This window comes from Chiloscyllium plagiosum, chromosome 31 (assembly GCF_004010195.1).
Source record: "Chiloscyllium plagiosum isolate BGI_BamShark_2017 chromosome 31, ASM401019v2, whole genome shotgun sequence".
NCBI lineage: Eukaryota > Metazoa > Chordata > Chondrichthyes > Orectolobiformes > Hemiscylliidae > Chiloscyllium > Chiloscyllium plagiosum.
In genome coordinates, this window is record NC_057740.1 from 24797789 (window position 1) to 24823271 (window position 25483).

Sequence of the window (25483 nt, forward strand, 5' to 3'; positions counted from 1 at the left end):
GTTTTCAATAACTTTATTGACAGCAAGAAGCGGCGGAGCTTGAGGGAAGTCGAATGTTGGGGCGAGGCGCGGTTTTTGTTCTGTCTCGAGCTCGGTGTCCGTTGGTCATGTCGTACGAGTCTTCCCCTCCCCCCCGCAGCTTCAAGTCCTGATTTACCGCTCGCGTGGGTGTTTCCGTGTTTTATTGACTTTTAGATATGCCGCAGACCTTGTCACTATTTAATACCAACGGCACGTACCTCCTCCTTCGCTTCCAGCGGTAACGCTGACCAGGTGGGGCAGCTGGGTCCGGAGGGAAGGAGCTGCTTTTTAAATTAAATTTTAACATCCACCTTAGTGAGGGAGGGGGTGATTGTTGAAGGGGAAAGGCCTGCCCGCTCGCTGCCATGCGATACAATGAGAAGGAGCTTCTGTGTCTCTCCAAGCAGCCCGCCGAGAAGGCGGCCGAGCTCACCATGAAGGGCCCGAAGCGCAACGACGGTAAGGAACATTCCCAGCTGCTCCAGGATTTGGTCGCTGCAAGAGATTTCAGCTGCTAAATAGGGACGATGAAACTAGCGCTAAGTGTTACCTGAGAAACAACATCTCTTCCTGTGTGACCCGATGGTGACAGCGAGTGAGTGCAATGTACAAGAGTTGACTCTGCCCGTTCCAGTTCATAGTTTCGTTGCAAGCGCTACTATCAGAAAATAGTGGTTATAGAGTCATAGAGATGTACAGCATGGAAACAGACCCTTCGGTCCAACCTGTCCACGCCGACCAAATATCACAACCCAATCTAGTCCCACCTGCCAGCACCCGGCCCATATCCCTCCAAACCCTTCCTATTCATATACCCATCCAAATGCCTCTTAAATGTTGCAATTGTACCAGCCTCCACCACATCCTCTGGCAGCTCATTCCATACACGTACCACCCTCTGCGTGAAAAAGTTGCCCCTTAGGTTTCTTTTATATCTTTCCCCTCTCACCCTAAACCTATGCCCTCTAGTTCTGGACTCCCTGACCCCAGGGAGAAGACTTTTTCTATTTATCCTATCCATGTCCCTCATAATTTTGTAAACCTCTATAAGGTCACCCATCAGCCTCCTACGCTCCAGGGAAAACAGCCCCAGCCTGTTCAGCGCCTCCCTATAGCTCAAAATCTCCAACCCTGTCCACAGCAAATTGTATTCTCTTATATATCAATATTTACGGTTGATGGAGGGGATAGTACAGAACCTAAAGTCGGGCTAATTTCAGTAAATGCCAATTTATATAAAATGCAACTATTATAAGTGTTTACTGTAACAATAGCCCCCATCTTGGGAAGGGGGAAAGCACATGAATCAAGAAGGAAGTTACGGATAGGAGTTTTTAAAAATAAAAACCTTCTTTTGTGTGGTGAGTGGGAGAAAGGAGATGGAAGAGAACTGAAAACAAGATCATTGGAGGTAAAGGGCAGATGCTGAACAGGCTGGAAACAGCAACACAAGTTGCCCTGGAGGATTGGGAGTAATGGTGATTAGACTGTAGGTGAATTTGAAAATAAGGATATTAACATTAAGATATGGGTGTTAACGTGAGTCCATGTGGGTAGAGATGATGATCAAACTGGATTTTGTTATGGGATAAGTATTAATAGCAGTGTTTTGAGTAAGCTGAAGTTAATGTTGAGCAACTGGTCTGGAGGGACTTGGGTGAATGAGGGCTTAAATGGCCAATGATCCAATGTAGGAGTGGAAACATATGGGCATGATTTTTGTAATACACCAATCTGATTTCAAATCCAGATTGATAACCATCTGATTCTAAAACAATGGCTAGGGAGAAGATGAACAGGTCTAAACTGTAAATACAAAGGTAAAAATATTGACTATACTCAGTATATCAGGAGCATCTCTGGTGGGAGACAGTGTTAATGTTTCAGGTTTGGAAATATTAGTTGTAACAGGTTTTAAGCTGTGGAGGAGCAGAAGTAGCCATTTGGCCTTTCCTTTTTCGTTTTATTAAATTATACCTGATCTGATTGTGGTTTGAATTTTCTACTTTGCTCTCTGAGCCCCACAATTCTCTACTCCCTTGTTTATCAAAAATCTTTTGGCTTTGAGTAAATTCCATGACACAACCCTGCCCATTTCCTTGACCTTTGAAAAGGAAAATTCTATAGCCTTACAACTGAGGGGGAAAAAAAAATCTCCTTATCTGTCTTTAAAGAAAGAGTTCTTAAAACTGTTTGCGTATACTTGATGCCAAAGAAGGTTGTCATGCTGGTATCTATCCTATCAAATTCCCTCATGACCTTGTACATATCAAAGTTTTAAAATCTCTCAAAGCCAGGTTATAGTCCAACAGGTTTTTTTGGTCGTACTAGCTTTGAGCGCTGCTCCATCATCAGTAACTAGTGTTGTGATTTCTTTGACTTTGTACACCCCACTCCAATACTGGCACTTCCACATCATGTATATTTCAATAAGGTCCCCTCATTCTTCTAATTTCCCAATAGGAACTCACCCAATCCAGCTCAACCTTTTGTTTGAATGAGCCCTTCATCTCAGAAATGAGAAGTTTTTGAACTGTTCCTTTTCAAATAAGGAGACCAAAACTGTACATGTGTTCAAGATGTGGTTTCACCAAAGCCCTGCTGCAATAAAATTGCTCTGCTTTTGTATTCCATTCCCCTTATAACAGTCACCATTCTATTTGTCTTCCTAATCATTTGCTGGAGCTGCAAGCTGATTTTTGTTTTGTTTTGCATCGCAGATCTCAGACACAGTGTGGCAATCTCTATTTTAAATAGCCACTACTTTATTCATTCTTCCTTCCAACGTAGACTAATTCACATTTTTCTACACTAGACTCAATCTAACAAATTTTTGCCCACTGTCAATCTACTTATCTATTACAAGACCCTTCATCTGCTTTTGGCAACTTATCTTCTAGCCTATCTTTCATCGGCAATTATCATTGTCAAATGTGTCTGCTGTATGTTCAGTCCCATCTTCTGAGAGGTGGGGCAGGGAATGAGGAAAACTGTACCATCTGCATTTAGTCCAACCTGCCTTCTCCCTGTTTCACCATCCTAGTTCTCTTCCTCCACTTGATTACATCCTATACCTATAATGTCTGTTATATTTTTTTCAGTTCTCTTTAAAGATTGCATCCCTCAAATATTAACTCTTTCCTCTCCACAGGTGATGTTTGGTCTATTAAATAGCACCAGCATTTTATTTATTTCAGCATCTGCGATATTCTGCTTTGTGGGAGTTTAAACTTTAATGGTTAATATTTCAGACATTCATTCTCTCCATAAATGCTGAATGCTAAATAACTAAGATTAAAAGCAGTTGTGTTGGGACTAATTGCTCTAGTTTATTGCTTCATCCTGTTTATCATCTTTTCCTGCTTATGGGTGTTTGGACCTTCTGATGACCATCCTCCATGGCGGACTTCCGGACATGCAACAACACAGACTGGCTGAGCAGAGGCTGATAGCCAAGTCCGGTACCCATGGGGACGGCCTCAGCTGGGACCCTTGGGTTCATGTCACACTACAGTGGCCAGCACGGTGGCACAGTGGTTAGCACTGCTGCCTCACAGCGCTAGAGACCCGGGTTCAATTCCCGACTCAGGCGACTGACTGTGTGGAGTTTGCACATTCTCCCCATGTCTGCGTGGGTTTGCTCCGGTTTCCTCCCATAGTCCAAAGATGTGCGGGTCAGGTGAATTGGCCATGCTAAATTGCCCGTAGTGTTAGGTTAAAGGGGTAAATGTAGGGGTATGGGTGGGATGCGCTTCGGCGGGTCGGTGTGGACTTGTTGGGCCGAAGGGCCTGTTTCCACACTGTAAGTAATCTAATCAATGTCTTGCATAGCTGCAACATGACATCCCAACTCCAATGCTCTGACCAGTGAAGGTGAGTGTGCCAAACACCACCTTCACCACCCTATCTACCTGCATTGCCACTTTCCAGAAACTATGAACCTACACCCTGAGTGTTCAACAACACTCCCCAGAGCTCTGCCATTAAATTTGTAAGTCCTGCCCTGGTTTACCTTACCAAAGTGTAACACCTTACATTTATCTAGATTAAACTCCATCTGTCACTTCTTAGCTCTTTGGCCCATCAGATGAAGATCTTATTGTACTCTTGGATATTCTTCTTCACCGTGTGCTATAACCCCAATTTTGGTGTCATTCACAAACTTACTAACCATACCTCCTATATTCTCATCCAAATTGTTAATATATATGATGAACAACAGTGGACCCAGAACTTGCAACACTGGTCACAAGGCTGCAGTCTGAATAGCAGCCCTTTACATTTGTTTACATGAAAGGTGTAAGTGGAAAGGTGTAAACCTCATCATACATTCCCGGAACAGGAACAGCACCAGGTGAACCACTGAGCAAAGTCTACTTTTTTGAAACAGAAAATAAAGCTTCCTCGATGATTTTATGAAAATAAAGACCTTATTACACTGGGGAAAAATAAAAATAAACAGAAAATGGCTCTCTTGACTCCATCCCACCAACCTCTTTTCAACAGGGACCAAAATAAAAATAAACTTAAGCAAAATCAAGGTATAGAAACCTTCCGCCACCACTATCTGTCTCCTCATCAATCCAATTTTGTATCCAGTTGGCTGTCTTCTTGCACTGTGAGAGATTTAACCCTAGTAACTAGTGTACTGCTGGCATGGTTTGCACTATAATTAGGGGCTGGTACAATTTTCCCTGGAGTGTTGCAGTCTGAAGGATGATCGTGTATAGATCTATAGAATCATGAGGGGTATAGATAAGATGAATAGCCAAGGTCTTTTTCAAAGGGTAGGGGAGTCTAAAATTAGGGAGTATAAAGTTTAAGAGGAAATAATTAAAAGCGGCCTGAGAGGCAACATCTTCATATGGTGGTATGTGTATGGACTGAGCTGCTGGTGGAAGTGGGTACAATGATTCTAAAGCGCGTAGCCTTAAATATGACACACATGCTGTAGAGAGTGCGAGAAAGTGCTTGTTCAGAGGAATTGGGGACATCTGTTCTTAATATTAGTGGATCGGTATAAATATTTGTTCACTTGTGGAATGTGCGGCAGTACTTCCTTCTCAGGCTGGAGGTGCATATTTCACAATAGGATGTCGGATAAGTAAATTGTTGGTTTATATCAAAGACTCTTAACAAAACTCATACTCAATAGGAAAAGAACTTTGTAATTTAATAGGCTGAGTGGAATATGCATGTAATAGAACCATCCTGATACATTTTCATGTATACCACACAGAGCAGATTTGAATTTATGAAGCTTAGTTCCCTCCTCTTGACTGTCCTGGAATGTGAATGTCGCATTACCCTTACAGGCTAAGAAAGTCGGAGGGTCGATGTGGACTCGATAGGCCGTATGACCAGCTTCCACACTGTAGGGATTCTATGATTCTATGAAAACACAGGCTGAAAGTGGCATAGTAAGGAAGTTGTGTGAGTGAGAGAGAGAGAAAACATTCTTCTGTAAATTACATTCACTGACTGAAGGTTTCAAGGGACACCGAGTGTATGTGAGAGAGAGAGAGACATGACGAAAGCTGGTGGAAAATTTAACTATTTCTGGTCTGATTTGAGTGAACATGCATTGAATGTTCGTGTGTTCTTCCCTGGACCCCGAGATCTGGGAATGTTATGAATTGAATTTGCATTCTGGGAATCTAAGGTGATTTTAAAAGAAAAGGCTATTTTGTAGGACGATACTAGACATGTTAGCTGAGCAAGATTACCTCATGACCTTCCAGCATAATTAAGACCAGTCTCTCATTATGATGTACTAGCCAAAACAATTGACCATCTGGCCTGGCTTGATCCAGGTTCCCACTTTGATGTGCATATAGCTTAATTAGGCAAGCGTACTCAGACCTGAGTTTCTCTTCCTCTGCAAATGTTTGCCATTTTATTGTAGTTTATCTGATTAAGGACATGTGGCATTTTTGTAATTTTGATCCTAAATTCTGTATAAAGACAGCTTGTTTGCAGCAATAAGGGGAGTAGTCTGAGAGAGCTCTTAGCTGGCACAGGTACTCTGCTAAAGGTTTTAGAACCTTAGCTCCAGCATAGCTTGTAGTCATCTGTTACAGTGTAACATTGAGCCATTGGTAAATGTAAAAGTTTAAACTGTCTGTAAGAGTTTTATATTCCAGACTACCACAAGAGTATGATATCTGGGACGAACCAAGATAGGCTACAGGTAGAGTCCATCCCTAAGCCGTCTCAAATAGGTACTTTAACAATTACAGCAATTAAAAGGCATTTGGATGGGTACATGACTAGGAAATGTTTAGAGGATATCGGTCAAATGCATGCAAATGGGACTAGTTCAGTTTAGAATATCTGGTTGGTATGGACAAGTTGGACCGATGGGTCTGTTTTCCTGCTATTAGACTCTTATGACTCTAAGTGTTTAAAAATTAACATACTTTTCTAAACAACCTGTTCAGAGGTGTTATTACACACCTCTGGAGCATGTAGGATTTGAATCCAGGTCTCTCGGTTCAGGGGCAGGGACACTTTGGCAGAAGAAAGTTCTAAACTCTGATTCTATAATTAGAAAACATAATTAATCCAACTGCACCTACCTGGCATGGATATTAACAAATACAAATAATTGGGATTCTCTCAAACTCAATTAGCACTAGGACAGTGCAAGTATAAACAGTAATGTTTATAAAAAAAAGTAACATGAGATTCTAATTTATACTGCTACTTAGCACTTGTTATGCCGGCCGTTTAAATGAGTTCTAGTTCTCATTGGGTTTTCTGTTTGTTACGTTGTCAAATCCATTCCTGATAACAAGTATCTCTGTTATTTTTTTCTCAATATTGGTTGTAATCTAATTTGAAAATTTTACTTTTTTTACTTAAAATAGCAACGTTTGCTCATGGTGGGGAGGGAAAGACCGTGTGGAGGTTGTGGAGGTGGAAAGGCTTCATGCCTTTTTGCATGTATAATTTCCAATTCCTTTGTTTTTTATTGTCCCTGTCTTTGCTCTTTCTTTGATTGTGACAAGTTTTTGAAGATCATTTAAATAATATAGTTTAAATGGCATTTAATTTAATTAAATGTTCATTTGGTTTCTTTTATGCAATCCCATTTTTGTTTGTGCTTTTGCATGTAATGGGTCTACTTTGAACCAGCAATATTGGCCCAGTGTTTGTGGTCAGCAGCAAAGGGAAAGCACTCACTTGTAACTTCCTCAGCCACTCAAAAGACTTAGCCAACCTTATGGTGAGTTCCCTCTATTTTAAACTTACCACCATCTATGGCATCCAGCTAGAGTAGATGCAATAAGGAGACTGATTAACTGATAAAATTCAACAATTCTCACCTGGCAAAACTGGTAACTAAAAAGTTATTATAGTTCACATTTTAATTATTTTAAAATAAAAAAAAATGTGAGATTAAGGTGAAATAACAAACTTAATTTTTTTTTAAAAATGAATAATTGTTCTTCAGGGTGAACATATGCTTGTAAAATTATTTTATGTATGGCTAGAGAGATTATTCAAGAGTAATTATGATCAAGTATGCTGTTTAAAATCTCAGACACACCTCATTTAACAAGGCTTAACATTTTCAATGCTTTACTGTGAAAATATTGTAAAATACTGGAAAAAAACTATTATTTCCATCAAGTCATCTCTAGATTGCATCAGCAATGCCTGCATGACAGCTAAATTTTCACATTCAACTGCACATATATGGATGCCAGAAGTTGCTGTTATTTATTGGCAGTTAGAGGTGACAAATAACCTAGCATGGGTTCAAATCCCACCACAGTAACTGTAATGGTGACTGTGAAACTAATGTCAACTGTTTTTTTTTTAAAAAAACAACATCTGGTTCACTAAGTCCTTTTTAGGGAAGGAAATCTGTCAGCCACACCTGATCTGATCTACATGTTCCTTCAGACATGCCGTGAAGTGGTTGATTCTTTACTGCCCACAAAATGGCCCACCAGATCACTTGGTTCATCAAATCATGGCTGTTTTGTTATTATCACAACTATAAATTTTGGGCAGTGCTGATCTTTAAGATCTACTAATGCTCATTTGCTGCCTTCTAAAATACTACTGTTAGCAACTGCATTTTGCTGAATTGAGTTCATCCAAGTATATGAAATGAGTTGGCAATATGAAACATCAAGTGGATGCTGAACAGTCCAGGACTATTAGCAAAGAGTCCTTGCTATCCCATATAATTATATCTATTTCAAAGATTTAAATAACTTTCATAGGGGCAGGTTTAATGTCATGATGAAGCACAAAATAGTATTTGTCTACCACGTCACTAAAGATAAGTTAAATGCTGAATCCACTCTATACTGACAGCTGCTTTTGTGACCAGCCTTAACATGTAAGACACAAAAAACTGCAAATTTTCAACATTAAAATGAATGTTTGATACACAATTGTTTGGTGATGGGGCAATGTGTTGCCAAGAAATTTCTGACTAGCCTGGTATCTCTACTTGCTTTAAATTATTGTTTCCAACTAGGAGAAAGTTGATCTTAATGTAGTTTACAAAATTCTTCTGACCACATGGCATTGCATGGAATACACAACACAAACTAAACCAAAGAACCTGTTTATCTACAAGAGTTTTCTCCCCTTCCATCTGCCTCATTTCAATGCAGCTTATTCCCTTTTCCTTGTCTTCAGTAATTTCCTTGTGTGAGCATCTAAGCCATTTGTTTTGACCACTTCCTATAGTGGCAAGTTCCATTTTTTTTTTAAACTACCTGTAGAGGAAATCCTTCTTGTTTCCATATTGGAGTTTTTTTTTAATATCTAGTTTGTTTTTTGTGTTCCCATGAGTGGAAAGATTTTCTCCTTACCTACCTTTTTGTAACCGAGTTCTGAAACACTTCAGTCCGTTTAATCTTTCTTGACTAATCATGATTTGGAGGTGTCGCTATTGGACTGGGGTGTACAAAGTTAAAAATCTCTCAACATCAGATTGTAGTCCAATAGGTTTACTTGGAAGCACTAGCTTTTGGAGCGCTACTCCTTCATCAGGTGGTTGTGGCTCTACAACCACCTGATGAAGGAGCCGCGCTCCAAAAGCTAGTGCATCCAAATAAACCTGTTGGACTATAACCTGGTGTTGTGATTTTCAACTTTGACTAATCATAGTCTCTCTTCTGGTACCATTCTTCCCTGGAATTTGTTGCATTTCACTATTGTTTCTCTGATTTTTTTCATTTAGAGATCAGAAGTTTACACTTCTCCTTTTAATATGGTCTAACCAGGATCTGTGCTATTCTAATACTGCTTCGCTACTTTTTAATTCTATATCCTATGTTATATCTTGTTTTGCTAGTTATTTTAACTGTTTTGCAAGCTTGCATTTTTTCCTCAAAATTATTTGTACATTTGTGTCCCAGTTCCCTTTGCTCTTTTATCTCACATAATTTGTTATTTTCTATGGCACAAGTGACCTTTATAGGTTTCTTACTATAGTGCATCACCACATTTAACTTTCATTTTCCACTTTGTCTGGTCAAGTCTTTTTTTAAATTGTCTTCAATTCTGTTTCTTTCTTTCTTTCTTTCTTTGGTGTTAGCTACATACTTCATTTGCTAAAGCGAAGGAGATGACAAACTATATCTCATAACTCTGTTAACTAGTCAGTCATTAACAGGTGGTTAATTATGCAGGATTGTTGCATTCAACCACTGATCTGTGCCTGTGCACAAGTTGTGCATGCCTCAACCTTCAAAGGGAATGTCTCCTGCCTTAAACCTGATTTGGAGAGGCTGGTTTTGGATTGGAGTGTACAAAGTTTAAAAATCTCACAACACCAGGTTAAAGTCAGAGCAGCGCTAGTGTGCTTCCAATTAAACCAGTTGGACTTTAACCTGGTGTTGTGTGATTTTTAACTTTGCCTTAAACCTGCCTTTGAGAACTTATTTCAGGTTTTCTGCTTCAGTTTCTTTTGTATTAAGTTTAAGTAAGACCCATAAATTCTTCATATGGAAACCGACTGTGGAATAAAAGTGTTTTCTCATTAAACAAAATAAAAATTAAATAACTGCAGATGCTGGAAATTGGAAGCAAAAATAGAAATTGCTGTAAAAACTCAAGTCTGGTAGCAACTGTGGACAGAAATTAGAATTAATGTTTCAGGTCCAGTGATCCATCACCCCTTTGTTTTCTCATTGCTGTTTTTCTTTCCTCTGAAAAAGGGCCCAAATATTTGAAATAGTGAGGAAGGAATTAATATTCCCAAGATAGCCACAGACTGAAACGTAGCATTCTTTATAACAGAGTTAATTTGGTTAGACCTTTAGTTGCAAGACAACACTCAAGCTGGCATCTTTCTGAATAAGCGCAATATGGATAGTACAATAGAAGTACTTAATGAGCATGCATAATGATTACAAAGTTTCTTGCTCAAACGTATGTAGACACTTTTGGCTATGAACTTCAAATATGCAAAGCTTTTAAAATTCCTTTTAACAAAAAGTAGTTTTTTTTTACTTGCTATTAAAGATTATTTTTAAATCAGAAGCAGATATTCATAGTCCAACACTCCTCAAGGAGCAATCAAAGGTTGTTAAATGTATCAGAATGAAAATATAGTCTTGGCAAGTTACTGGCGAAATATTTTGTTGTATTGCCAAAGAAAGCCAACATTCCGGTTCAATTATTTTGCAGTCTAAAAGAATGAAGATTTCAAGCCTCTTTCAGAACTGAGTAACTTCTAGATGAAATGTTGCAATTGGTAAAACCATGTAATTTGCGTTTTATTAATGCAGTTGGTTAGCCACCAAAAAATATTGAATGCCTTGGGGAGAGCACCAGAATGAACTGAGACTCATTATTTTGTATATACTTGCATGATAGTAGCTTGACAATCATGTTTGTGATCATTCTAATTGTTGTGACACGTCCTGTCAAATTTCTGAAATTGCTTATAATTGTCAAATGTCAAGTAGAATTAAAAATTGAAGTTTTACAGGTTAGGCCATTCCTATATCAAGCAAAATTAAAAATCACACAACAGGTTATAGTCCAACAGGTTTAATTGGAAGCACTAGCTTTTGGAGCACCGTTCCTTCACCAGGTTATAGTCCTGGTGTTGTGATTTTTAACTTTGTACACCCCTGTCCAACACCAACATCTCCAAATCATATATCAAGGAAATAAGTCAGGTTTGTTTTTAACCCAAATCTAACAGTCAACAATAAAACATAGCAGGAAGAAAAATAATTAATTTTTGTCAGTGTTCTCCTTTTGCTCATTTTTGGTTGGGCATTGTGTAAAATCTTATTGTCTGCTCTGTGGGCATTAAGCAAACAGTACAAGCATTCTTTTTGACAAAATCGGCAAAAAAAAATCCTTTTTCTAAAACTCATAAATGATTGTAAATACTGAAAAGTTATAAACATTGTCAAAAAAAAAGATAAACATGGCAACAAAAAAAAATGATTTTGTCCGCAGTGGTTGTGCCACATAAATTCCTTCTCAAAACAAATTTATAGGAAAAGGTGCATTTCCTGCATAATATTAAAACATATATAAATTTTTTAAAGTGCTGACCTTAATATACAATAAATGACATTTGAAAAATGTTAACATCTTCTGTCAAGAAGTTTGTGTTCTCCAAAAGTTGCTGTTTTGGGTGCATTACAGATAAGAATATTAGGTGCAAGAAATTTTCTGGACAGCAAATGGCCTTCTGCTCCTACATCTTATGGTCTTACTGTAAATCCATTTAGCTTTATAAAAGCTGCAAAAGTCTTCAAATGTGAACAATTTAGAAACTTTTTTCAAGTGCCTTTTTGAAAGCTGCTGGTGCAGGATTTATCCACTCCTCCCTACTCCCCCAATTGTCTTTCAATATAATATAGAAGCTTTGTGTTTCAAGAATATTTTGAATGAATGTCTTTCATATCAACTGAGTCTTAGACTATTGAAAGTCTGTCTAATATATGCACATCTTTGTTTCTCCAGCTGCAAAATGTCGTCTAGTGAAGCTAGTTGTCAACTTTCTTTTCTACTTTAGAATTGATGAAGAGGAGGTAAGAATGTGTCAGAACTTATTTGGTATGCAAATCACAACTCATTCATCAGTTACTGTATGATGTCAAAAATAATATCAAAACCAACTATTTATATGTGCTTTGCTGTAACATCCTTATTATGACTTAATGTCCTGCCATAAATCTGGTCAATTATAGGCAGAGTAATATTGGATTATGCATAGTGACTTGTAATCTAAATGCCTAACGATGTTTCTATAAAATATTAGTTATAATAAATTACCCATATTAGAAAAGCTGACATGTTACAGAGGAAATTTACCAGAATGGTGGTATAGATGAAGAAGTGTGAGGGAGAAGGTGGCATTGTTCTTATTGGGCCAAATAAGGTTGGAGAGGCATGAGATTCAATATTATGAAGACTTTTTTCATCACGTGGATAAGCAGAAACAGTTTCCACAGGCAGGAGAGTTTGGAACTAGAGGATGTGGATTAAGATAATTGGCAAAAATGACCCAGGAGGAAATGGGAATGTATTTCACTATTTGCTATGGTGCATATTATCCATTTGATTTCATTTATTATTGTCATGTGTACCTAAGTACAGTGAGTAGTTTTGTTTGTGAGCAGCACAGGCAGATCATAGCAAGCAAGGATGTGTAGATCACGAGGTGCTTAGACAGAGTAAGGCATTCAGGTTACACTGCACAGGAGGTGCGCGAAGCAAGGTCAACATAACAAGATCAACTTTGTTTGAATATCCTGTGCAGTTGTATTCTATAAAGTTACAATATGAATTTCTAACGTATTGCAAGATATGGCTTCATAATATGTAGAGATTGCAGATCTCCATATCAAAGTCCATAGCATCATTAACACAGTCTGAGGAAAATTTACTTTACCATGAGTTTATATGGAAAACCAGCTACAAAATAAATACTAAAAGTCTTCCAATATGCATAAACCACACAATGTTATATGTTACACTTATGGTTTTTGCATCATGAGTGTTGATAGTTAGGAATGGGTTGTATATAACGTTCTGATTTTAAGTAGTTACCATATGTTTAGTTAACCATGTTCGTCTATGCACATATAATTTTGTCACTGGAAGTTGATGCCACAGAAGGAAGAGAAACATAGAAATTGTGCGACAATAATATGAAAACCTAGTTAAGACCACATTTAGAATTCTGTTTGGTTCCAGTCATCGCACCTTACTAAGAATGTATTAGTCTTGCAGGCAGTGCAGCCTAGATCTTTTTAAAACAATGTCTGAAATCTGAGGGCTAAATCACAAGAGATGGCATAAACAATAACAAAAAAAACTGGAATTACTGTGGTTCATCAGCTTCTGTGAAGAGAGAAAGAGTTAATGTTTAAAATCAAAGATCAAAAGGGTAACTTAGGAAGAGAATAGGCCTCCTCAAAGATCAGCAAGGTGGCCTTTGTGTGGAACTGCAGAAAATGGGGGAGATACTAAATGAATATTTTGCATCAGTATTTACTGTGGAAAGGGTATGGAAGATATAGACTGTAGGGAAATTGATGGTGACATCTTGCAAAATGTCCAGATTACAGAGGAGGAAGTGCTGGATGTCTTGAAACGGGTAAAGGTGGATAAATCCCCAGGACTTGATCAGGTGTACCAGAGAACTCCGTGGGAAGCTGGAGAAGTGATTGCTGGGCTTCTTGCTGAGATATTTGTATCATCGATAGTCACAGGTGAGGTGCTGGAAGACTGGAGGTTGGCAAACGTGGTGCCAGTTTAAGAAGGGCGGTAAAGACAAGCCAGGGAACTATAGACCGGTGAGCCTGTCATCGGTGGTGAGCAAGTTGTTGGAGGGAATCCTGAGGGACAGTATGTACATGTATTTGGAAAGGCAAGAACTGATTAGGGATAGTCAACATGGCTTTGTGCGTGGGAAATCATGTCTCTCAAACTTGATTGAGTTTTTTTGAAGAAGTAACAAAGAGGATTGATGAGCGCAGAGCAGTAGATGTTATTCGTATGGACTTCAGTAAGGCATTCGACAGGGTTCTCCATGGGAGACTGGTTAGCAAGGCTATATCTCGTGGAATACAGGGAGAACTAGCCATTTGGATACAGAACTGGCTCAAAGGTAGAAGACAGAGGGTGGTGGTGGAGGGTTGTTTTTCAGACTGGAGGCCTGTGACCACAAGGATTGGTGCTGGGTCCTCTACTTATTGTCATTTACATAAATGATTTGGAGCATAAGAGGTGCAGTTAGTAAGTTGGCAGATGACACCAAAATTGGAGATGTAGTGGACAGCGAAGAGGGTTACCTCAGATTACAACAGGATCTGGACCAGATGGGCCAATGGGCTGAGAAGTGGCAGATGGAGTCTAATTCAGGTAAATGCGAGGTGCTGCATTTTGGGAAAGCAAATCTTAGCAGGACTTATACACCTTAATAGTAAGGTCCGAGGGAGTGTTGCTGAACAGAGAGACCCTGGAGTGCAGGTTCATAGCTTCTTGAAAATGGAGTCGCAGGTAGATAGGATAGTGAGGAAGGCGTTTGGTATGCTTTCCTTTATTGGTCAGAGTATTGAGTACAGGAGTTGGGAGGTCATGTTGCGGCTGTACAGGACATTGGTTCGACCACTAGGAATATTGCGTGCAGTTCTGGTCTCCTTCCTATCGGAAAGATGTTGTGAAACTTGAAAGTGTTCTGAAAAACTTTACAAGGATGTTGCCAGGGTTGGAGGATTTGAGCTATAGGGAGAGGCTGAACAGGCTGGGGCTGTTTTCCCTGGAGCATCAGAGACTAAGGGGTGACCTTATAGAGGCTTACAAAATTGAGGGGCATGGATTGTGTAAATAGACAAAGTCTTTTCCCGGGGCCAGGGAGTCCAGAACTGGAGGGCACAGGTTTAGGGTGAGAGGGGAAAGATATAAAAGAGACCTAAGGGGCAACCTTTTCATGCAGAAGGTGGTATGTGTATGTAATGAGCTGCCAGAGGATGTGGTGGAGGCTGGTACAATTGCAACATTTAAGAGGCATTTGGGTGGGTATATGAATAGGAAGGGTTTGGAGGGATATGGGCCAGGTGCTGGCAGGTGGGACTAGATTGGGTTGGAATATCTGGTCGGCATGGACAGGTTGGACCGAAGGGTCTGTTTCCATGCTGTACATCTCTATGACTCTATCTTAGACTTTCAAGCCCAAATCAGTTGAGTATTTTGTGCACTTTGTTTTTACTTCAATTTTCTAATCTTTTATTTTCTGTTACACAATTATGGTTAATTTTCCTGTAATTTAGATTAAGGGTGATTTGATTGAAGTTTCCGGGATATTAAAAGGGATGGAGTAAAACAATTTCTGTTGGTGAGACTAGAACTAAAATTGAAAAGCATCAGTCTCGTCCTTTCAGGAGTAAAGTTAGGAAACACTTGTACATGTAAAAGGCGATAGTACTTTGGAATTCATTTCAAAAAATTGTAGTTACGTTAGCTGAATTATTCATTTTAAATCAGCTCAGTAGAATATTTGTTAACAACCAGTGTTGAGAGAGAAGGGCAAAGGCAGGTTTGTAAGTTGGTTGACAGACCAACCATGATGCAGTTGAATGGTAATAAAATGGTGGATTACCATAGTTCCATGCTCTTCGGAAATGCCATTCTTGACAGCAGTGAACTACTGCTATTGATGGTATTTTTCCAGAGGAAGCAGGGCAATTTTGTTTCGTCTAGGGTGGCTCCTCTGGAGACTGATCACAGATTTTGCTGTCACTAAATTCTTCATCTCGCTATGTTGCTGCTGTTCCTACCTAATCCAGAACTCTATTCATCTCTTCAAGATGTACCAGAAAATTTGGCCAGCCAGCTGCAACTCTCGTGGTTATGTTGTGTTTCTAATTTCTGCCCTCTACTCCGATCTGTCCGATTCTAACAATACTAGACCCTCCTGAATACGTTGTTTGTCTGTGACTGCCCTTGCTTCTTGGCGAGGCACCCTTTCTGTTAGACACCAAAGTCAACACATACTTTTTCACATCGCCTTCACGTAGCTCACCAAGGAAAATATCTAATCCTCTTGAAATTTTGAGTGTTATGTACATGCAGTTTAGTACGCAGATCAGGATAACTCAGGATAAAAACACAATAAAAAACGAAGGGCGATGCTACCATGTTAAGTAATCAAAGTAACACTTTTTAATACATAGTTTATTTCAGGAATTTGGATATCAATAGTGATTATCTGTGGCAATGTTTTCAGTTTGTGGCCTGGTTTCTGGCTGACAGCTTGCAGAAAAGAATATCTATTGTGACTATTTTGACCTACATTTTAATGAAGGCCATTGCTGTTCAGAGTTATGCAGTAGCTTGTTTATCAGCTGACCTGCTACTGAATGGAAATTGATGCAATTTTTTAGGGCAAGTAGTAACAAAGATATTATTTTGGGAAACAATTTGCCAAGAAATGTTTGTCAATGAAGTAGAAGATTTTTTACATTTCTTCTTTTTTTCTTCTAAAATAGCCTGTTGGTGCCTTATTGCTTGAGCAGTGTAGAATCCAAAAGGAGGAAGACACTGGCTTCTCGCTAGGTAATTTTAACTTTGTTGCTTGTGTTCCATTTATCTGTCAAAAATGAGCGCCCCAGCTGAATTGCAATATTATTTGAAATTCTCTTTTTGAATTGTTTTTGTTGCATGAACTTTTCGATAATTTAAAATGTGGTTGTATCAGTAGAGATTAAAACTCATTTCCACATGAGCATCCTGAAGGTGACAGGTCAAGTTTTTATTTTTAAAAAAAAGTAGTTCAGAAGGTATACAAGACACTTTCCTTTATCAGTCATGGCATAGGTTATAAGAGCAGAGAGGTTACAAGGGATCTTTACAGGAAAATGGTTAGGCCATAGCTATAATACTGTGCGCGGTTCTGATAACCACACTAGGAAGGATGTGATGCTTGGCATTTGTGCGGAGGAGAGTCAGGATGGTGCCTGCGATGGCACAATTTCCAAATGAAGAAAGGTCAGATAAACTTGGGTTGATTTTCTTTTTTGGCACAGAAGGCTAAGAGACCTGATTTTCAGGTGGATAAGATGAAGCATGGATAGAGTGGATAGGAAGCAGCCGTTCCCCTTAATTGAAGGTCAGTAATAAGGAGGCATAATTTTAAGATGAATAACAGGACGTTAAGGTATTTGAGAGACAACCTTTTTCACCTGTTATGTGGTGGGAATCTGGAGAGCACTACCTGGGGTGATGGTTAGGACAGGGAGCTTCAAACTTTTAAAAAGTACTTAGATGAGCATTTGAAATTCTATAACAGTGAAGGATATGGGTCAAGTGCTGGTGATTGGGCCTATTGTAGATTGAGAGTAGTTTGTGCAGACTTTGAAGATGATCCTCTTATTCTGTGACAAATGCCATCAGGCCAAGTAGCTATCCACTGGTGGAATATCCCTCAAATTCAATATAACATTCTTTACTTATTTTCTAAATGTTTATACTTCCTACTCTAACCTGCTTTTTGTGTCCTTTTCACAAAGATTATCACTGTTTGGGACTAGAAGGTTGGAAATGATTTGTGATCCAGGCTTATAATTATAAATAATCCAAACTAATTTCACACACAGCTCCTGAAATAGCAAATAAATGTGACTTTCTTCTATCAGGCTGGGCTGAGTTTGCAATAGTTTGCCAACAATGTACTAATGTCCTAACAATATTCCTACTTAAAATTAAGTGATTTTTTTAAAGAAAATCTTCTGCCTTTTGAGGGTGATGGCGTGATCAGATGTTCAAAACTCCTTCGTTTTATAAATGTGTTCTTTTTCATCCTTGTCCTTGTATTGATAACTTATCAGTTCAGCTGCCATCTGTTTTCAAGAAATCTCATTATGTGGAAAAAGAACGTGCAGAACTCTGTGGTGTTAAGGTTCAAGGCTACATTTTTGTTTATTTGGATTATATCTGTCCTACACCATTGTGCATTAGCACAGTTTATGGTTTTGATTAACTATTGATGTTCTTCATTTCTTTGATATCACATTCATTTAAGACGAGTTCATGATGAGCAGTGAGGAATGAAGTTTCCTAACTGTATTAACAAGATTAATCTTTTTTCATAGAATTGGGAAAGGAAGTTGAAATAGAAATTAAGTTTGTGCTCTTACACTTAAAGCTCTGTCAAAAACGTCAGTTTTATTTAGTTGAAATATATTTTTGAGTCAGCATTTCAACCTAATTTCATTACGTTCTTATCTCCATTGTCACCTTTTCTTCCAAATGTTTGCTGTTTCATTCTAATTAGCACAAATGCATCTGTAATTTTTTAAATGTCAAATAAGGTAAGATTGAGTATTTTCAGTGTGCTGTTTTTGTGCTAGTTAATCCCTTGCCCTTGAAGAAAGGGATGACAAGTACGTGAAGTCCAGAATGTCTGTTTTATTTACAGAATGCCTGTTTATTATATGTAAAGCTGTCATAAAACTTCTGTTATCATCATGGAACAGAGTTTTTCATGTTTCTTTGTGTTCTTTAATATCAGCAATTTGTGTTCTCTTTCCTGCTTCCTTCTCTGTTCTGCCTCTACAGTTCAAATTGACACACTTTTTTACTCTCTGCTAATTCATGTTAGAACTGTCTTCACTGAATCCTAAGGTATTTCTAGATTGCTTATTTTCTGTGTCACACTGGGTTGTGATGTTCAGTGTCTTTCTATTGAGTCTGAGACACCCAAATTTAATTTCTATCAGCAAGGCCCACCTTGATGACTCCTTGCTCTTTTAAATCACCAAAATTCCTTTGAACAGAAAAATGGATTACTAACAACATTCTGCTTCTGTCTTGCCTTTCTTTGCCTGCATCCCACCAAAGCAGCTGCCCTTTTACTGTGTCAAGTTGTGAAAACTGTCATTTGATATTCAGTAGGTTTCTGTTTGGGGTCTTTCCCATGACAACTGGATTGCAGGTATAATCACTCCAGTTCTGAGCATTCTGTTTACTTTTTAAAGGAGATATTTAAAACAAACTATATGGAAAAGTAGTCTACTCTAAGACGTCTTGCACTCTAGCATTTGATACTGGCTGCTTCTGTATTTTGGTCCCCCTCCCACCCTTTTCATTTCAAAAGCTGTAAAGAAACCTTCTGGATCTTTATTCCTTTGATTAAGAAATGGTAAAATGGTAGGGGCATTTAATAAAGATGGTGTGGTTGGGATTGTTTAAAGGGGTGTTAGAGAGGGGAACCCCGATGTCATTAAAAGTGAGTGATACGATTGACTAAAATGAAAATAATATGAAGGACAGGTTAAAAGAAGATAAAAAGCTATTTCCTGATAGAGTACATCTAAGAATCTTGAGGGAGAGATTGAGGTCTCTGAATTTGTATTCTGACCTCTATTCAGTGTGGATTGATGGAGGACCGGAGATCAGTGATTCATTTTTCACAAAAAGGAACAGGTCTGTCTTAGGAAGGAAAATTAAGAGTATGCTTACCGACTTGCTAATATGATTGTGATCATATTAGTAAGTCATGCCTGTTGAACTTGGGGAGAAGTTGAGTTAAAGGATGGTTGGAAGAAATAATGTTTAGGCAAATGTTAGAGTTGCCCAATTCAGCAGGAAACTGGTTTTGGTCTGTACTAATTACAATAATTAATATCACCATCTGCAACTGAAGGAGAAAAAAAACCTGAAGAATCTGAAATAAGCAGCTTTTAAAGTTACTTTATGGAAGAGGAATCTTCATAATGTTTGAAGTGTAGTCACCGTATCCAAGTTGATTCTGAAATTTGGTTGCAGTATTTGTGGATGAACCAGAAAGAAAATACTCATTTGTATGTGACAATAAAGATGAATGTGAGGAGTGGATTGAAGCTTTGACAAAAGCCAGGTATGTTGACATAATTTTTTCATTTGTTATAACCTTATGGACATACCAGGTGATGTCATAATAATTCTGGGCATTGATCTATTTTTATGAGAGACTTCAGTAAAATAATCCACTGGTTCAGTTTCACAAAAGAAGCTTCACATACAATCAGTGTTCTGCTTTGGAGGTTGACTAATTATAAAGGTTTTATCGAATAAAAGTTATGATGCAGCTCTGCTCTGCCTATTGTGGAACTGAACCACGGACAGTACTCTGTTTGACCTCAGCAAGGGTTACAATGGGATCTCTGAACAAGAAAGGAGAAAAGTCAACCGTTTTGAATATTGTTGAGTCAGGGAGAGATGAAAACTTGAGTAAATAAAAGATTATTTTAAAAATTCGTATTTTATATTTCATTAGCAAAGTAGTTATACATAACATTTTCTTAACAAATTATGATTTTTGTAACTGCAATTTGTTAAATAATAAATTCCATGTTTTGATAGCGAAAATAACAGCTTGGGAATAAAATATGGAATAGAAGTTAATGACTTTTTTTATCTTGCAGCTATGAGTACATGCGGAACAGTTTAATTTTTTACAGACATGAAATCGAAAAAATAACTGGAAAAGTGAGTGAATGATCTTGAGCTTTCAAAATATGATTTATTATCAAAATCTAATGACCTCTCAACACTGAAAACAAGAAATAAGATATCTGAAAAGGAGAGATTTGAAATTCTGCCCCCTCTAGTCCATTCCCACTTTACCTTGAATAAAATGAGTATTTGATTATGTGCCATATAAAAGGTTATTAAACAAGATTTATTAGCATGAATAGAGGATTAAATAATGGAGGAAATGAAGACTGGAGTGAAAGAATTTTCAAGTTGACAGGTTGACTGTTGGGAGTGCTGTAAGAAAGATTGCTGGAGCTTTATCAGAATACTGTCTATATTAATGATTGAGAAGAGAATGGAATGTATATAAATTTCCTGGTGATACAAAGCTAACTGGAAATGTAAGCTCTGAGAGGGACTCTTAAGTGAGTAGACAAATGTTTAATGTGAAGTTATGGGCCGGGTGCTGGCAGGTGGGACTAGATTGAGCTGGGATATCTGGTCGACATGGACTGGTTGGACCGAAGGGTCTGTTTCCATGCTGTACGTCTCTGACTCTAAGTTATTCAATATGGAGTGGAATAGAAAAGCAGAATATTTTTAAAAGCCCCTTGATGTTCAGGAGAACTTGTGTGTACTTGCACAAGGAGCAAAATGTTGGCTTGAAAAAGAAGATAAATCACTTGTTTGCCTTTCTAGCAAGGGAATCTGATTACAAGATTAAGGAATTCTTACACACTTGTATAAGGTTTTAGTGCAGCCACACGAGGATGAACGGTGTAGCGTTAGTCTCAGTATTTAAGGAAGGCCATGCTTACATTGCAGTTGGCACAACAAAGCTGATGGACCATATAGTTCACTCCAACTCTGATTTCTTATGCTGTTTGTGCTCGTATGCAAAATTTGAATATTAGCTAGTGCACTGATTTTCTTTTTTTTGAAGGCCTCGTATAGTCCTTTTTGAATTATACTTGCACTAGCAATTTGTTCCACAATTCCTAGGTGACAGTTCTGTTTACTCTTTTTGGATTTTTTGCTGACTTGGCCAGTGTGAACTCAAGAAATCTGTTGGAAAGAGTTGTCCATGGCAACATTGTCTTAAATGAATAAAGCCCAAATTAGAACAGAAGAATCTAAAGCATCTTGAACGTTTTGATGTTTGCAGCCCAGGGGAAAAAAGTCTGTTCATCTAAGTTGGTGCGCTCTCATTGAAACCCCATTTTGGTAAGGAGAGGATGGTCTCGATGCTTCATTCCTCAGTTTTGTTTCCTCCATACTTGATTTATTAAACCTGCTCTATCCCCCATTAGGTGTATTATGGCTACACAACCACTTTTCTAGCCTCCTGTTTGTTTCTGATGGATCTGTAACTTCTTCCTAACACCCAATTTTGTCAAAGGCCTAAATGTTGTGCACAGAGAATGCAGTATGGCTTTGCTACTTTATGACTGACAGATTTGGCAGCTTTTCATGAAAAATGTAGAATTATAACATGTTCTTTGCTGCTTTATAGTTTTTCTCTTTGTTATTCCTTTGCAAAAAGACCCTAAATAATTATACTTTATCCATGTTTTCTTTACATGTTTATATCCTGTGCCACACTAAGAAACAAAAATATTCAGTCATATTGTGAATGTATTGTCTCATCCTTTATCTAAGGAAATGTCAATGCAGAAAATTTCCTTGATAATTAACTCTTCCAAATAAATGAATATGGTGTGATCGAATCCAATTTGAATCCTTAATCATTGATGAATTAATAAAGCTCAGTCTGATCAGGACAAGGATAGCATTGTGGATCTTGATGCTTCTGGGTTAGAGACTAAAAATTAGTCTGCTTTTCTAATCTCAATTGCAATCCAGTCATCCCCTGGAATGGAATCAGCATGTCTAGATTTAATACAAGAACAAAACAGATTTGGCTTTGATATTTCCCTTTTGCTACAGTTTTCAGACGGGTAGTGTCTTGATGGGTAAATGAGGAACAGGCATTAGAGCAAGAACCAGCTGCCAGGGCCTGTGGAAGGAAATTTTACATTAACCTGTTCTTTAATTCATTACGTTTTCTTGCATAATAACCAAAGCTGCCTGCTATAAAGAAGTTTAAGAAAAATGCAGTACAGAACAACCTTGATTATCCAAATGAGGCAGGTAGGGAGTATTTTGTTTGGATAACTGATCAAGGTTCCCATGGCGGCGGCAGTAGCAGCAACAACAGGGTTCCCGTGGTGACCCTGTTCCTGCTCCCGCAGCCAGCCCAAGCTATCTGCTTTCACTGTGCTTTTATTTAAATTTAATAACATTTTGTTTGGATAATTCAAAACTCTGATAATTGATGTTCAGATAACCGAGGTTGTTCTGTATCCTGCAATTACATACTTCTATTTCCTACTCCGAGTACTACCTACAGGTGTTTTCTTAAATTTAAAATACGTAGTGTAACTCCTCAGTTGTACCATCATTTAAGTAACACTTGTTACTATACTGTTTGCAGGATCCATTGGAGCAGTATGGAATTTCAGAAGAAACTAGATTTCAAACCAGATCCCAGAGGCTATAGGTAAACGGTGAACAATGAATCTTCTGATTAACCGGTTGTAACTGCTTCCCTGGTCTTTTTAGTAAACTTGCATGAAAGCAGCATACCAAAAAAAGTAAGGCATGTACAACCTCTGAAATATCAAACTGAAAATACATTGTCAGGGACCTTTGTGAAGAATCTGGAACCAGAATTGTAGAGATGTATTTTACTGCAATGTCTTTAGACAAGTGAAAATGATAATTAGTGATTGTAGCTGAAGCCACCACTTATGTAGCATTTTGATCTGTTCTTTTAAACTTGTGTGTCATGGATCCATTTATGGAACTTTAATCTCTGGCTAGTGTAGACCAGTTATCCCCTGACCAATAGCTGTACAGCTAATGATGTTTGCTCACATTTTTTGTCGTGTGTGGGCAGCAGAACTTTGAAAGTGATTGTGGATTTTTTTTGTTTGTATAATTAAGCTAATGATTCAGTTGGCACGATAAATTCTTGTTCAGTAATACAGAAATGGAAGTGTTCCAAGAATATGTAATCGGCTATTTAAACACTCCAGATTCAGTACTAAACTTGATGTTGAGACCAATGCAATAATGCATCATGGCTCTGATGTTTTGATCTCTTCAGTGGCTTCCTTATGCATTGTAGCAAAGTTAATACATCTAGATCTCAGTTTGAATTCATTAAGGAAAATGCTTCGATTTCAAACATCATGTCAGTATTCAAGAATACCGTTATAAAGAAAAAGCCTTGCCAACTTGTACACTGCAGACCAATTCTCAAAGGGGAGGCTAGTATTTAAACTTGGTTTAGCATTCTTTTGAGACAATGCACATTGACAGTTCCAAGTACCAACATCATCAGCTGCCAGTTGTGTGCGCATCCACATCAGTCTCCTTGGTTATGAGAATCTGGAAATGCTGGACTTAGTTCCATCTTGGACAAGGATAATGGGGAGTCTGACTCCATCTGTGAAGACTGACTGGCAGTATGCAATATCTACACTGTGTGGGCACAAAGCATTGCAATTTCTATCAAACTGCTACTGTGAGGTTAGCTAAGACCTTATTAATTATAAAATATTCAGTACCTGGAAATTGTGGTATTTGTCAGACCAAAATTAGGTGGCAACTGGTAGTTAAGCCTACTAACTATATGCCTGTGAAATAGATTAATTCAGAGGTGTTTTACGTTGAACCTTGAATACTAATTACTTAATACAGCAAATCAGTTATGTAGAATGCTATGCTAGGTAGGAATTGGAGCAGTATGGAATTTCAGAAGAAACTAGGGCACTAGTTACAAAAAAATCTGAACTAATTCCAGAAGCCATCCCTTTAGTGGGGTAATGTGGGCTTGCATGGACAGCTGACCAAGATATATAAATGCCATTGCCATCTTATTGCTTTAAAATGTAATTCTGTAAACTGAGGTCAGATGGAGTGGACAAACATTAACCTGTTCTATCTTTCTCTTCACAGGTTCTGATGGAACTGGAGTGCTCCTCTAGTTTTTTTTTAGGTCTAGTTAATTTTTTTATTTTGCATGGACAGTGGTGTTCTTATGGGATCTGAATGGTTTGAATTGAATGTTATTTATGATTTTTGTATCTTAAGGCTTTATGGGGAATTAATATTTTAGAACAGAACTTGAGTATTGCTAAAAAAAAATCTTGTCAAAGCTTTTGATCTGGTGCTGGTCAGGACAATTAACACTAATTCAAGGAGACAACCAACAGTTACACTACACAAGGAGAATGTTGATGGATAGTCAAGCCATCCTTTATTTAAATTTAATCAGGTGGGTTGACTGATTTATCAGGGCAGTGCACACACAAGAACCAGCAAATGGCTGTCACCTGAGTTTAAACAAGGACAGTATATGTACAACCTCTGTCTGTGAAGACCAGAGCTCTGTAGAAATGTGGTTTGCAGTGTGGGACACTTGCATGCGCAGGAAGCTACATATAAATACACAGGGCCCAGTTCTTGTGTACATGAACTCAACCTGTTTGAACACCATAAATTAACAGATGACTTGACTTATCAACTGTTTTGTGTGCAACACCTAGATCAGTTGGAATCAATCTACCTGGCAAGTAACAGCCATACTTAAAGCTGATTGGTTTAAAATTTATAGTAAATGCTCCTAAAATTTAAATTGATCTCTAGTGAACCACCCTGAATTTTAGAATGAAATTTTATCTCAAGGCTTCACTTCAAAGTGATGGCCTATTTATGAGAGAGAATCAGATTGACAACTCTTCATTGGGACTTCACTTTAAGTATGTACACTGTCCTGGCAGAAATTACTGTGACTGTAAATACTTCAAATTTGCATGTATATTAGTGACTTTTAAATTTTGCTCCTGTACTGCCATAAATGTAGAAGTCTTGTTCAAATGGAAGCCCTATTAACATAGAATTCCAACATTGTAAAATAAAACAAAGCTTTCATTTTTAT

General features: G+C 38.1%; 1 protein-coding gene across 3 annotated transcripts; it reads left to right on the forward strand.

Annotated features, from left to right (window-relative positions):
- plekhj1 (pleckstrin homology domain containing, family J member 1) lies at positions 1-25482 on the forward strand. 3 transcript variants are annotated; one of them, XM_043721185.1, is made up of 7 exons: positions 1-480; positions 11980-12047; positions 16512-16578; positions 19789-19879; positions 20427-20490; positions 22973-23038; positions 24502-25482. In XM_043721185.1, exons 1-6 carry the CDS (start codon positions 387-389, stop codon positions 23036-23038), a joined length of 450 nt encoding a protein of 149 aa, XP_043577120.1. In that variant the 5' UTR covers positions 1-386; the 3' UTR covers positions 24502-25482. The 3 variants fall into 3 exon arrangements, with proteins under 3 accessions (XP_043577120.1, XP_043577121.1, XP_043577122.1); XM_043721187.1 differs by lacking the exon at positions 1-480 and adding an exon at positions 546-616; XM_043721186.1 differs by lacking the exons at positions 22973-23038; positions 24502-25482 and adding an exon at positions 21528-22074.
- The last annotated feature ends 1 nt before the right edge of the window (position 25483 follows it).